This window comes from Notamacropus eugenii, chromosome 2 (assembly GCF_028372415.1).
Source record: "Notamacropus eugenii isolate mMacEug1 chromosome 2, mMacEug1.pri_v2, whole genome shotgun sequence".
In the NCBI taxonomy this organism is placed as follows: Eukaryota; Metazoa; Chordata; class Mammalia; order Diprotodontia; family Macropodidae; genus Notamacropus; species Notamacropus eugenii.
Window position 1 is genome coordinate 239,166,228 of NC_092873.1, and position 14,790 is coordinate 239,181,017.

General features: G+C 35.4%; 1 protein-coding gene across 5 annotated transcripts in view; it reads left to right on the forward strand.

The window, feature by feature from the left end:
* STXBP5 (syntaxin binding protein 5) overlaps positions 1-14,790 on the forward strand; it is a 214,530-nt gene that overhangs the window by 186,616 nt on the left and 13,124 nt on the right. For all 5 annotated transcript variants that reach the window (XM_072643665.1, XM_072643662.1, XM_072643661.1 and 2 more), the window contains 2 exons: positions 2,389-2,758; positions 6,372-6,537. In XM_072643665.1, coding sequence (XP_072499766.1) covers positions 2,389-2,758; positions 6,372-6,537 — 536 coding nt within the window. The remainder of the gene's footprint in view (positions 1-2,388; positions 2,759-6,371; positions 6,538-14,790) is intronic.

The following is a 14,790-nucleotide window of genomic DNA, read 5'->3' on the forward strand; positions in this document are numbered from 1 at the left end:
GTGCTTGACTCTGAAGGATATTAAAGAAAGTCAGAGGTCAGAGACTTAGTACTGTCATTTAGAAGCTAAAAGGTTTTTTTTTCTTATTCAGTCAGTAAGTGTTTATTAAGTATTTATTGTGTGCCAGATGCTGTTAGGCACTGAGTACATTCAAAGAATTACACACTCTCCTCTCTCCCTATTCTAATAAGAGAGACAACAGTTAAAGATACAAATACATACGTATAATATACATATGTATAGAATAAATACAGAGTAAGCAAATGCAAATATATTGTGATTGTTTAGCTGTTTTTCAGTTGCATCTGATTCTTTTTGACCCCATTTGGAGTTTTCTCTGCAAAGATACTAGAGCGGTTTGCCATTTCCTTCTCCAGCTCATCTTACAGATGAGGAAACGGAGGCAAACAGGGGCTAAGTGCCTTTCCCAGGGTCACACAGATATAATAAGTGTCAGAGGCCAGATTTGAAATCAGATCGAACTGATTGCAGGGTAGGTACTCTGTCTGCGGCTCCACCTAGCTGCAAGTATGTGCAACATAAAATATAAGACATTTTGGGAAGAAGAACACTAGCCGCTGGAGAGAATGAGGAAAGACTATGCAGAAAGTAGTTCTTTGAACTGTGTTTTAAAGGAAGACAGGAACTATATGAAGTGGAGTTAAGGATGGATCATGTTCTGGGCATGGGAGGACAGTCACTGCAGAGATGGAGAAATGGAGGTTGGAGTGTCGTCTGTTGAAAAGCAGAGAAGGCCAGTCCGACTGAATTGAAATGTGTAGGAGGAACTATAATGTCCAAGGAAGCTGGAAATATAAGTTAGTTCCAAGCTGCACAAGGTTTTAAAAGTTAACAGAAGAATTTATGTTTATTTTACAAGCAAAAAGAAGCCACTGGAGTTGATTAAATAGTTGAGTTACATGGTCAAATTTTACAGTTAAGGAAAATTGTTTTGTCACCCATGTGTGGGATGAATTGGATTTGAGAAATGTGGGGCAGGAAAACAAATTAGAAGGCAGTTAGAATAATCTATCAAATGATGATGAGGTTCTAAAGTAAGATGGTAGTAGTTTGAATAGAGAGAAGAAATAGTATGCACCTTTAATTTTTGCATTTAAATATATGTAAAAATTATATATTCAATTGCTTAATTTTTTTTAAAAAAAAACAACAGTAGACATGATTTGTGCTTTGGAAACCTCTATAATGTGATCTGTGGGGGGTAAATTTCATCAGCCCATGTTGTAACTGGCAGCCCTGTAATAAGACCAGCAATAATGTTATACATGATAGTTTGGGGAAGTCTTGCAGTGCATTCTATTGCCTACATGTTTACTCCAAATTTTTAGTCTTTTCATTTTGCTAGTAAAAGCCAACATTTACCTTCACTGTTCTGAGATGTATGGTGAGTGGCACACACATTTCTAATCACAAGATGAGATTTTAAATTAAATTATTATTTGTACTCATGTGCTAGGAAATCTAGCTCTCCATAGCCCATGCATATGCTCTGCCATCATTCATTAAATCTTATCGAAAAAATTATCAGAAATAATCATTCTTATCACTCATAATGCAAATGTATAAAAAGAATGAGTCTCTAAAATAGTGAAGAACATGACTAATTGGCCTGGAAAGAAAATTAATTTTAGAATACACTATAAATTAAATATTGATATAGTATATATAGTTTCAAACTTAATATACTCCACTTAATTAACCAAGCTGCTCAGATAGTTTTATTTGACTGAGAAAACCTCTATGAGCTTCAGATGACAATGAATAAAAATTGGAAGAAAATAAAATGGGTATCTTAATTCCACATATATTTGAATTTGATGAATTTAAAGACAAAGAGATAGAATACATTTCACAGTTTCTTAGGGAAAAAAATAGTAGTCATATAAAATAAAGAAGCCTTATTACTAAGCTGCCTGAAGTAAAAAAGCCTTATATGTGTATCTTTAATTTTTCTTCAGATAGCTAAAAAAATAGTAATATCTCATTTGGAGATTAGATTATAGAAGATTATAGCAATTAATTCTCTAGTCATTGTCTACTTCTTCTAATATATGAGAGAAAATGGATATTGATGAAGAAATAGTTCTAGGACACTTCAACCAGTATTCCAATTTAATGGCATGGAAATCACATAATAGTAATCTAATTGAGTTTACAAAATAAATAATTTCTAATTAAATTATGAGATTTGTCATTAATACTAGGTTTTACCTTGAGAACTTCTCTTTCCTGTTTAATTACTTTAGTATCTGAAATTTGAATTCAGTCTTTGTTGATTGATAATAAGTTGGGGGAAATTATTTCAGATTGGGAAACTTGTTAATGTTGAAATTTATTTAACTTTATTGATGAATTTCTTTGCACTAGGTACCATATTGAGATTAAAAGGGGGAATCTTAAGAATGGCATTTCTAGATACCACTGGATGTTTAGTGCCACCAGCATATGAACCCTGGAGAGAATATAATGTGCCTGAAGAAAAAGATGAAAAGGATAAGTTGAAAAAACGGCGACCTGTCTCTGTATCTCCCTCTTCCTCTCAGGAAATCAATGAAAACCAATATGCAGTGATTTGTTCTGAAAAACAAGCAAAAGTGATCTCACTGCCAGCCCAAAACTGTGTTTATAAGCAAAATATAACAGACACCTCGTTTGTTCTTCGTGGAGATATAGTGGCATTGAGTAATAGTATTTGCCTTGCATGTTTCTGTGCCAATGGACATATTATGACTTTTAGGTAAGAGAAATTGAAGATTATTTTGCAGGGGGTTTTTTTAGAGAGGAAAAAATATCTTCCTTTCATGACCTTTCAGTATTTTATTTAAGTATTTATGACTTAATCACTGAATAAGTGTTTCCTCAGTGAAAGTGAGACCTGTTAAAGGCCCCAGCTTAAAAAAGTTACATCTTGGGCCTAAATAAATGCTAGTTCCCTTTTCTCATGTAGAAGACTACTAAATTTACATGTGTAATCATGACCTTCCTCCCAGCACTAAACTCTCCCTACCTCCTGTTTCTGGAGGCCGTCTCCACTTGTCCTGATCTGTGTCTTGCCACTGGACCCAGACAGCTCCAGAGGAGAAAGTAAGGTTGGTGACTTCCCTCACCATGGCATCACCTCCTGATGTCATGGTCCTCTTTAGAAATGAAGGACAAACAACAACAGTATTCTATTGAAGTAGGAGGTTTTTATTGGCTCATGGGTTTATTGTTTTATATATTCAGATAAGGAAATGCCTTTATCTTCCTTTATATCAACTAAATATGTAAGCCCCAGATAATAACACATAGCATGATTTAATCCCTTTATATTGTTGTAGATACAAGATAGCATTTTCTATTTCTATTCCTCTGAAGAACAAACCTCAAGAGTCTAGAATAATTCACATTCATATAGGAATCTAGGTTTTATAAAGCACTTTTTTAAAAAAGCTTCATAAGATACAAGTGTTAATCTCTAATTTACATATAAAGAAATTGAGCAGCCCATAAGTTAAGTACATTTTCTAAGGTATGTTTCACTATCTTTCTATATCCTAAGTATGCTAGTGAATAAAATAAAAATATATGATGTGATAATGACCATTGTTGTTTTTAACTGTTACCAATAATGATTTACATTCTATAATATTTCTACAGATCTATGAAGTAGCTATGTCATTTCTGTACCATGAGATATGATTTTATGTCCTAGTAGCTATATCTGAGGGACTTCCTAAGACACATGAAGGTTACATGACAGTTTCAGGGGCATACAAGTAGTGTCAAGATGTGAGATTTGACTGACTTCAAAGGCCAGCACTGTATCTATTATACAACAGTAACTCTATAACTATAGTATTGATATTCATTTTGTTTTTGTGTGACTGCTGGCCTTCAAATAATTAAATCCACTTTTCAGACTTTGACAAGTAAGTAATAAACCTAATAAAAATTTTAAGGTAATTGAAACCTAAATAAGTTATAAAACATACTCATCTTTTTACTCATTAAAAAGTCATTAGCACTTTCCCTCTTTAATAAAAAAGTACCATTTCTAATAATGAATTAGAGTTAGTGTTCTCACATCTTCTTTTTGGCTTGTATATTCTAAGGTAATTTTAGTATAATGATGAAACAAGGGGGGAAGAAAAGCCAGGATTTGTCAGAAGTATAAGAGGGTAAGGGTTACAAAAAGAAAATGTAAAGGAAAATATAGAAAAGAAAGATTACCAAGCAGGGGGCAAGGTGGCTTATGAGCAGTAATCACCCATATTTATGTAACACTTGAAAGCTTAAGTGCTTTCCCTGCCAAAATAAAGAAGAAACTACTTTGGCATTAAAAGTCCCTTACAGTCTGGCACTATCAAACTTTCCAGGCTTATTTCATATTGCTGTCCTTAGTACATTCTACATCCCAGTCTAATTGGATTACTTATTCTTCATATATGTCATTCTTCTCTCTAATCTCCATGCCTTTGAAGGAATACATTCCTTCCTGACCTCCACATATTTGAATGCCTACCTTCCTGTAATATTCATTTTGTTACTCCTTATACTAAGCTTGTCCTGATATTCTGCCTACCTTCCTGCCAGAAATTACTTTGCAGTGTGTGTATGTTTATATTTATGTGTTCTGAAAACCTAACACATAGGAGGGACTTCATAAACATTTGTTCAGTGAATGAATGAATTGGTGTCCATGAATAGGTAGAATGAAAGGATAATCTTGCTCGTTTTACAGCTAATAAAGCTAAGGATCAAAGAGTTTTGGGAACTTACTCTATGACCATGGACAAGTAAGTTTAAAAGCTGTGATCGGGACCCACGGTCTAGTCTTCGTTTCTACAGTATATTGTTGTACCTCCTCTCTTTGATGAGGAAGGAATTCTCAGTGGATGATGAAATAATTCTTTTTGATTCTAAAATAATTCCACAAGAACTTTTTTACAGCTACCAATAAAAAAATTTAACTGAAATTAACTAAAATTCACCTAACCTAAAATCAGTTAATCTTTAAGCCTTTAAATGCCTATTGTGTACTTTGCTTAGTACTGAAGATACAAGAAAAAGGCAAAAGGCAGTTCCTGCCCTATATGGGATAAATAGGAAAATAATCAACAGAAAGAAGGTGCTGGAATTAAAAGGGATTAGGAAAGACTTCCTATAGAAACTTATACAAGATGGGATTTTAACTGGCACTTGAAGGAAGCCAGCAAGTGGAGATGATGAGAGAGCGTTTTCGGCATGGAGGACAGCCAATAAAAATATGTGGAGTTGAGAGATGGGATGTCTTCTTCAAGGAATAGCCTCAAGGCTGTTGTCACTGAATCAAAGAGGACTTGATAATAAATATGAGTGTTGGGTGTAAGAAGACAGGCTAAGTTTATGAAGGGCTTTGAATGTCAGAGGATTTTATATTTGATCCTAGAGGTGATAGAGAGCCATTGGAGTTTCTTGAGTTGAGAGGGGTGTGTGTGTGTGTGTTGTCTGTGTGTCTGTGTCACATAAAACACCAAATATCAAATAACTGGTGATTTACAAGCATTGGCAAAGGAAAATCATTCAAAGTACCGTGAGGTGGAAAGTGTTTCAGTATTTAAAAAAATATATTAACAGTGTGGTTTAATAAATGTTATATGACTATGAATTACATCAGAGTACATAAGTTACTATTTAAAAAAAACAATTATCTTCTATCTATGTCACTAATTTATAGCCTCAGTACATTTCAGGAGGCATTTATAGCAGATGTTCTGTGTAGAATCTGACAAATACACAAACAAGAAACAGTTCTTGCCCTGGACTTTCATTTTCCAGGAAGGAATAATTTAAGTGGGGGTACCTGTAAATTATCCATCAGACTCATTTATTGTCTTCATAAAGAGAAGTTATACAGTGGTATAGTCCAACAGCTGTACTAGTGATGTTATCACATACTATCATAGTAATTGTAACTTCCTGCTAAGCAATTAAAACTCCATCCCTCTGTCAAGAATAGAATCTTGAGGGATGCAATTGATGTTTATCACACAGAAGAATTCTACTTCAGCAGCAGTTTTACATATATAGTTGAATCTCTACAGACTACCATCCAGAAAATAGTGCTGTCTAGAGAGAATAGTTTCTCGGTGTTAGTTAAGTAAAATTAATTAATTAATATTTGGTTCTCTCAGTACATCTTTTTAAAGAATTTCAGCTTTAAAATGTTTCTTTTATTAATATTAATTGGGTTTCATATTTTAAAGTTCAGGTTTGCTAATCTAGTTAATAGTGATAAAAAAGATATTATAAGCTTTAAAAAGTCATTTTCAAGACTAAACTCTACCCTTATTTAATATTAATAATATTTTTAATTTTTTTTTCTCAAGTTTACCAAGTTTAAGGCCACTATTGGATGTGTATTACCTGCCACTTACCAACATGAGGATAGCAAGAACATTCTGCTTCACTAACAATGGGCAAGCATTGTATCTTGTCTCACCTACAGAAATTCAGAGACTTACCTACAGTCAAGAGACTTGTGAAAATCTCCAGGTAAATGGCAAAAATATTATTAGTTTCTTCAAAGATAGTTTCTCCTCTGGGGATCCATATACTCTTGGTTCTTGACATCATGGTGATGACTTGTTTGATGACCTTGCATGATCAAGTTTAAAAACTCTTCTAATAAGACATTTATGCAATCTGTGTGTGATATGGGGTATTGTACAAATAGTTTCACATGGAATGAGTGCTAGAATCGGAATCTGGGTTTATATTCTACCCCACCACTTAATACCTGTTTGACGTTAGACAAGTCACTTAAGCTCATTAGACTTCATTTTTCTCATCTCTAAAATGAGAAGGTAGTACCAAGTTCTTGTCTTGTTCTACATGATTTATCTAGTAGCCTGCACATATGTATAAACTGTTATTTCCAATCTGTCTATTTCCCCTGCCAGTTAAAGAATTAGGAACTATTGTATTGCCAAAACCAGTAAACCATATAATACTGGGGAAAACATTAAATATTATTTGAAAAGGTGATTGTGTAGCTTGGAGAGAATTCTAATTTTGTTTTAGATTTTTTTAGATGGATAATTGAGTTTATCTGTATAGATATATATATACATATACTTGCAAACACTTGAGAAGGAAAAATGGAAAGAGATATTCTCTAAATCCTTGACTTATTTATATGAAAATATGCACCATTCTTTATCTAAGGAGCTTTGACTCCTACCAAGTGTTTACTGTACTGTCACTGTTAGAAACACTGCAGTTTGTAATCATTTTGCAAAATAGATGTATTCCTGAAATATGTGTAAATCTTTAGAAAAAAACAACTGACAAATTGAACGTTACTTTGTATTAAGAAAAACACTATTTAAAGAGACCATTGTCAGCCTTTTGATGTAATAAAGATACTCCTAAATCATATATTTTATTAATTCAGGTTTTTCTTAAAACAAGTTATATCTATCCTTCAGTATGTTCTATGGTATGCACTATTAAATATGAGAGGGAAAATTCACAATTCATTAATTTTGGAAAACCTAGATTGTGTTTTGGTGGATAAAGATTTTTCATGGAGACTGTTCATCTTTTTCTGAGAAAAACTCATATGTGATATTCCTCTGGTAACAGTTTTAGTATTCACTAAAACAATAATTCAAAAAGAAATCATATTGAGCCCAACTGAAATATCATCTGATCATGAAACCTTTCTCTAATTTCATCCTCTTACCTTTCTCCTTTTAGTAGATCCTTTGTTCTTCTCTTATAACATTTAATTCTGCCTATTATTACTATATATTATAATTATTTGATTACATGTTTAATTTTCATTAATAGTTTATTAGCCTGTTCAATTGTGATTTATTCATTTTAGCCATCCACAATACTTATCTTGGTACATATACATAATGGACACTTAGTAAACATTTGTTGAATTGAACACAAATAATGGCCTGTATTTTAAATTTAGTCCATACGAAAATGTAGCCTTTACAACATTCCCAAAAAGGTAAACTTCTGTAGATACTCCTTTTCATTCTACTTATTTTTCTGTACTAGGTTTATGTACTATTTTTTTTCCTAAATATTTAATCTTTAGAAATAAAAAAAAAAAAAACCCTTCATTCTTTCAGTTTCTTTTAATGGAGTGACCTTATACACACTAATGAATGAAAATGTTATTCATTAAAATGTAAACATAATGATGGCTTTATTTAGCTCTGCTCATAAATTTCTATAGTAATATACCATTTTTTAAATTTTATTAGATTTATTTTACATTATCAAGAAGATCTCAATAAGTATCTCTAGAACCATTAGAATTGTTGAGGTGAAAGTGACAATTGATAAGTGAATATCAATAAACTCAGTTTTTTGGGGGAAAATATTATAAGCTATCCTTCTCCCATCCCCAAAATGTCTACATACAAAGTACAAACGTCTCCAGCTTTTAGTTAGCCTAGAATAATAAATTGTCTATTATCTGACACTACCAGTACTCTGTACAAACCCTTATCACCTCATACCTGGACTATTGCTACAGCTTGTTGGTTTGTCTTACTTACACAAGGTTCTTCCACCCTCTATTCATCTGTAAAATTCATATTCCTAAAGCACTGGCCTGATTATGTCACATATAAACACCCACCCTCCCATTTAATCAATTCCAGTGGCTTCCCATTATCTTCAGAATCAAATAAAAAATCCTCTGTTTGGCTTTTAAAGCCCTTCATAACCTGACCCCTTCCTCCCTTTTCATTCTTTTTATACCTTACTCTCCTCTGCATATTCTGAAATCCAGTAACATTGGCCTCTTTCTTACTCCTTGAGCACAGCACTCCAGTCTTTCATTTTCAGTGGCCTTTGTGCATCTCTGAGAAGATGAGGCACAAGACAGAGACTGGAAGGACATGCACATTTAGAGAGTAGCAAAGGAATCTGATAAAGGAGTGTTTAGATGGCTCAGAAAAGAGCCAGAATATTGGGAGGAGACCCATATCAAGGAAACAAGTGAAAATCTAGGAGGAGACAGTAATTAATAGTATCATAAACTGATTTGGGTTAAGAATGATGAGGATGGGGGGCGGAGCCAAGATGGCAGAGTAGAAAGGCATACCTACTCTAGCTCTCTCCCCATATCCCATAAAATTCTTGTAAAAAATGACCCTAAACAAATTCTAGAGCAGCAGAAGCCACCAAATAACAGAGTGAAAGAGAATTCCAGCCTAAGACAGCCTGGAAGGAGGACAGGAATCGCACCAGGCTCAGAGCAGAGTGCAGCCTTTGGAGCACAGCCCAGCCTTGGCCATGCAGCATGAGCAGGGCTTACAGGCAGAATCCCTGGCAGCAGCTGCAGTTTCCAGATTACTCAACCCACAAACACCAAAGACAGCTTCAAAGATCCTGGGCAGAAAAGCTTGCAGTATCTCCCAGACCAGAGCACAGGCCAGGAGAGGAGGAAACCCCTCTCCCTTGATTGTGCCACCTTGGAGGAACTGAGAAGTTACAGGTCCCAAGAGTATACCCTCCTCTTGACAAAGGACTCAAAAGTCAGGCAACTGTCTGGGAAAATTCCCAAAAAATGGGGAAAAAAAATAAGACTATAGAAGTCTGTTTTCTTGGCAAACAGGTATTTCCTTCCATGCTTTTGGATGAGGAAGAACAATGCTTACCATCAGAGGAAAACCTAAAAATCAAGGCTTCTGCATGGAAAATCTCCAAAATAAATATGCAGTGGTCTCAGGCCATGAAACAGCTCAAAAAGGATTTTGAAAATCAAGTAAAAGAGGTGGAGAAAAAGTTGGGAAGAGAAATGAGAGTGATACAAGAAAATCATGAAAAGCAAGTCAACAGCTTTGGGGGGGGGGAGATCCCTCCCCCCAAAAAAATGGTGAAGAAAAAACACCTTTAAAAATAGGTTCACTCAACTGGCAGAAGAGGTCCAAAAAAGCAAATGAGGAGAAAAACGCTTTAAAAAGCAGAATTAGCCAAATGGAAAAGGAGGTTCAAAAGCTCACTGAAGAAAATAGTTCTTTAAAAATTAGAATGGAGCAGATGGAAACTAATGACTTTATGAAAAACCAAGAAATTGCAAAACAAAACCAAAAGAATGAAAAAAATAGAAGACAATGTGAAATATCTCATTGGAAAAACAACTGGCCTGGAAAATAGATCTAGGAGAGACAATTTAAAAGTTATGGAACTACCTGAAAGCCATGATCAAAAAAAGATCTTAGACATCATCTTTCATGGAATTATCAAGGAAAACTGCCCTGATATTCTAGAACCAGAGGGTAAAATAAATATTTAAAGAATCCACTGATCATCTCCTGAAAGAGATCCGAAAAGAGAAACTCCTGGGAATATTGTGGCCAAATTCCAGAGTTCCCAGGTCAAGGAGAAAATATTGCAAGCAGCTAGAAAAAAACAATTCAAATATTCTGGAAATACAATCAGGATAACACAAGATCTAGCAGCTTCTATGTTAAGAGATTGAAGGGCTTGGAATATCATATTCCAGAAGTCAAAGGCACTAGAATTAAAACCAAGAATCACCCACCCAGCAGAACTGAGTATAATACTTCAGGGGAAAAAATGGTCATTCAACGAAGTAGAGGACTTTCAAGCATTCTTGATGAAAAGACCAGAGCTGAATAGAAAATTTCACTTTCAAACACAGGAATCAAGAGAAGCAGGAAAAGGTAAACAGGAAAGAGAAATCATAAGGGACTTTCTAAAGTTGAACTGTTTACATTCCTACATGGAAAGATAATATATGTAACTCTTGAAACTTTTCTCAGTATTTGGGTTGTTGGGAGGGATTACACACACACACATGCACACACATATATAGACAGAGAGCACAGGGTAAGTTGAATAGGAAGGGATGATATCTAAAAAAATAAAATTAAGGGATGAGAGGAATATATTGGGAGGAGAAATGGAATGGAGCAAATTATCTCTTATAAAAGAGGCAAGAAAAAGCTTCAATGGAGGGGAAAATGGGGGAGGTGAAAGAGAAAAAGTGAAGCTTACTCTCATCACATTTGGCTTAAGGAGGGAATAACATGCTCACTCAATTTAGTATGAAAATTTATCTTATACTACAGGAAAGTAGGGGAGAAGGGGATAAGTGGGGTGGGGGATGATAGAATGGAGGGCAAATGGGAGGAGGGAGTAATTAGAAGTAAACACTTTTGGGGACGGGCAAGGTCAAAAGAGAGAATAGAATAAATGAGGGGCAAGATAGGCTGGAGGGAAATATAGTTATTCTTACACAACATGACTATTATGGAAGTCTTTTACAAAACTACACATATATAGCGTATATTGAATTACTTGCCTTCTGGGGATGGGTGAGGAGGGAGGAAGGGAGAGAAATTAGAACTCAAAGTTTTAGGAATGAATGTTGAGAATTGTTTTTGCATGCAACTAGGAAATAAGAAATACAGGTAATGGGGTATAGAAATCTATCTTGCCCCACAAGAAAAGAGAGAAGATGGGGATAAGGGAAGGTGTGATAGAAGAGAGGGCAGATTGGGGGAAGGGGTAATCAGAATGTACAGCATTTTGAGATGGGGGGGAGATGGGGAGAGAATTTGGAGCTCAAAATTTTGTGGAAATGAATGTTGAAAACTAAAAATAAATAAACATGACAAAAAGATTTTTAAAAAGAATGATGAGAACAATAGGATTCTGGGAGGATGGTGGAATAGGTCAAAAAATTTCAAGCTCTCAAGATTTTCCTTCACGAAAGAGATAAAATAGAACCTCTGGGTGAACATAGAGCTGTGAAAACAAATAAGAATAGGGGCAGAACAGGGGGTCCTCTTGGGACAATCAGAGAAGACTTGAAGAAAAATCCCAGGACTAGATTTCTTCCCTTTGAAGAGTAAACATCTCCAGGCTAGGGTCTGCTTTAACAACCAGCTGCAATCCCTGAGGATAGCTGGGTTGGGAGACTGCCTCAACTGCCACAGGAACCTCTGCTGACAAGGAATAGTAGACCCAGCTGTTCTGTGAGGGGCAAAAAGGAAGCAGTACATGACTGGTGAGTGCAGAAGTGTTGGGGCAAAGAAGCCTCTGGTGTGGGCACTTGCAAGAGGCTCAAGGTCTTGGTATGAGTTTAAGGTGAGAACAGAGAACTGCAGAGGATCAGAGGCCAGAGGCACCATTCCCCATACCCCAGGACTAGAGGTGATTATTAAAACTAAGTTATTACAAAAAAAAAAAAATGCACAGGCAAAGGAGAAAGAATCCAACTATAGAGAGCTTCTATGGGAATAAAGAAGACTGAGGTTCATCTTCAGAAGAGGACACTGAGGCAAAGAAACCCTCTCCTACCACCAAAGAGTAATGTCAAATGGTCACCTGCCATTTAAGTTGAAGAACTTAAAAATGACTTTGAAAATCAAATGAGAGAGATTGAGGAAAAATTAAAAATAATACAAGGAAAGCAAGAATATTATGACAAGAAAGTCAACCAATTAGAAAAGGAGATCCAAAATCTTAAAGAAGGAAATGACTCCTTCAGAATTGGGCAAGGGGAAGCCAGTGAAGTTATAAGAGATGAATAAAATATATATATATATATATATATCTGTGTGTGTGTGTGTATATATATATATAGAGAGAGAGAGAGAGAATGAAAAAAATAGAAGAGAATGTGAAGCATCTCATAAGAAAAACAACAGATCTCTAGAACAGATCAAGAAGAGAAAACATAAGAATAATTGGACTACCTGAAAGTTCTGATCAAAAAAAGAATCTTGATACAGTAATACAAGAAAAGTGTTCCGAAGCATTAGAACAAGAAAGGAAAGTAGAAAAAGAAAACTCACTGATCACCTGAAAGTGATCCTACAAGGAACACTCACAGAAATAGTATAAATTCTGAAACTCCCACACTCTAATAAACTTGCATAAAAAAAAGAGGAGCTATTTCAAAACCAGGTGAAGATTCTGAAAATCTGCAAGCAAAGAGCAAAGAACAGGGCCATAGAAAACTGATGTAGAAAGAACCAGCAGCTCAGGGAGAACCAGCAAAAGAAGAAAGAGAAGGTAGGACTGAGCTATGGTAGAGAAGGGATCAAGGAGGGCCATCTCAGGGCAAAAGATTCGGGCTGATGCCATCAGTGAGAGGGATATCCCAAGTAGTGGTCAGTTTTTTTCCTTTTTCCTCTCATTCCACAGACAATAAGACATAATCTGATATTTTGTTTCCCAAACTTCTGTTGTAGCCTGAATTTTTGAAGAGGCCCTGGGTTAACTAAAAATAGATATAATTGAAAATTTAATGTAGAGTGCCCAACTTTTGCCTAAATGTTAAGCATTTTCCCAACTAGGGACTTACAGTGATTGTGCGATTGAATTCACCTAAAATAAATTCCCTAAAATAGAAGAGGAGGCAACCAGTCCTTAGGAGTCATGGCCTCTGAGCTTAAAAGACCTAATTCTTGTAGTGGTGTAGGGGAGTGTTACAGTGGGCAGTAGTACCTCCTCACCTATGACAGTTCAATTCCTATTTACTTTAGGGTTCACCTCAAATGCTCCCCCCTTACCCTGAGGTCTTTCTTGATCCCCATGTCGTCCCCTCAGGTTTTTAGTACCTTTATCTTCCTGATATTACTTTGTTTTCCCTTTCAAGATTTTCTATTTATTAATATGTGTAGACCAATAGGCATTTATTTTGTATGTATACCACCATGCCAGTGAACCAAGTTCTTGCCCATTTAAAATCTGAGAATAGATTGAGCTCAGTTTGGCTCCAGGACCCTTGTCAATTTGCTTTACTGGATAAAATGATATGGTGATAGGTGCTGGAGTGGGTGTAAGCAGATGTTTGTCCCTGAAGAGATCCCAACTTCTTGAGGGAAGAAATAAAATTGGGGCACTTGGGAACAAGATCAGTTAATTCCCTGGTCCCTGAACAGTGGAGCAAGAGCAGAATGTGTCTTTAGGGAAATCTCAGATAAACTATCTGCTAGGTGTTTTGATTAGTGTCTTATACCTATTTCCAGAATGGATGATCATTTTGCACATCAGAACTGCTATGAAATTCCTAGTTTCCTCTAAGTGAAATAAGTAGCCTTGAAGTCAGGAAGATTTAGGTTCAAATTTTACTTCTGCCATAAACTAACTATGGGCAAGTCACTTAACCTTTCAGTGCCTCTAGGCAAATCTCTGAGACTATAACTTTGAATCACAAAAAGCTAAAATTATACCTTGCCAGCCATAAGTTAGAAAAGGAGTCAGTTGATTAGGATCCATACCCATATTATTCTCTGACGTCTGATCATGACTAAAACTTTCCATGTCTTATCACTCCAAACTCTGCTGTAAGCAATGAACAGGAGAGAGTGTGCTGACCAGATTTCTGACGCAGTAAAACTCAATAAATATAGAAACAGATCTATATGGATGAGCTCAGTCTTTGGCTTTGAGTAGTTCAGCATTTTTGTTGAAATGACCAGGATGAAAGTGATTGGCAACTATCAAATTTTCAAATGAAATGAAGCTGGAAGGGATAACTTATGTGTTTGTTGGATGACTGGATCAAAATAAAAATGATACCTGACATTTTTTGGAGCATTTTAAGATTTGTAAAGGGCTGCACTATAATCCTGTAGGTACTATAAATGTTATTCCCAATTTATAGATAAGAAAACTGAGGCCCAGAGGAAGATTAAGTAAATTCTCCATAGTCAAATAGGTAGTCAGTGACAAAACACATCTTCCTAATTCCAAGTTAGGGACTCTACCTACAATATCACACTACTTCTCCTTAATAAA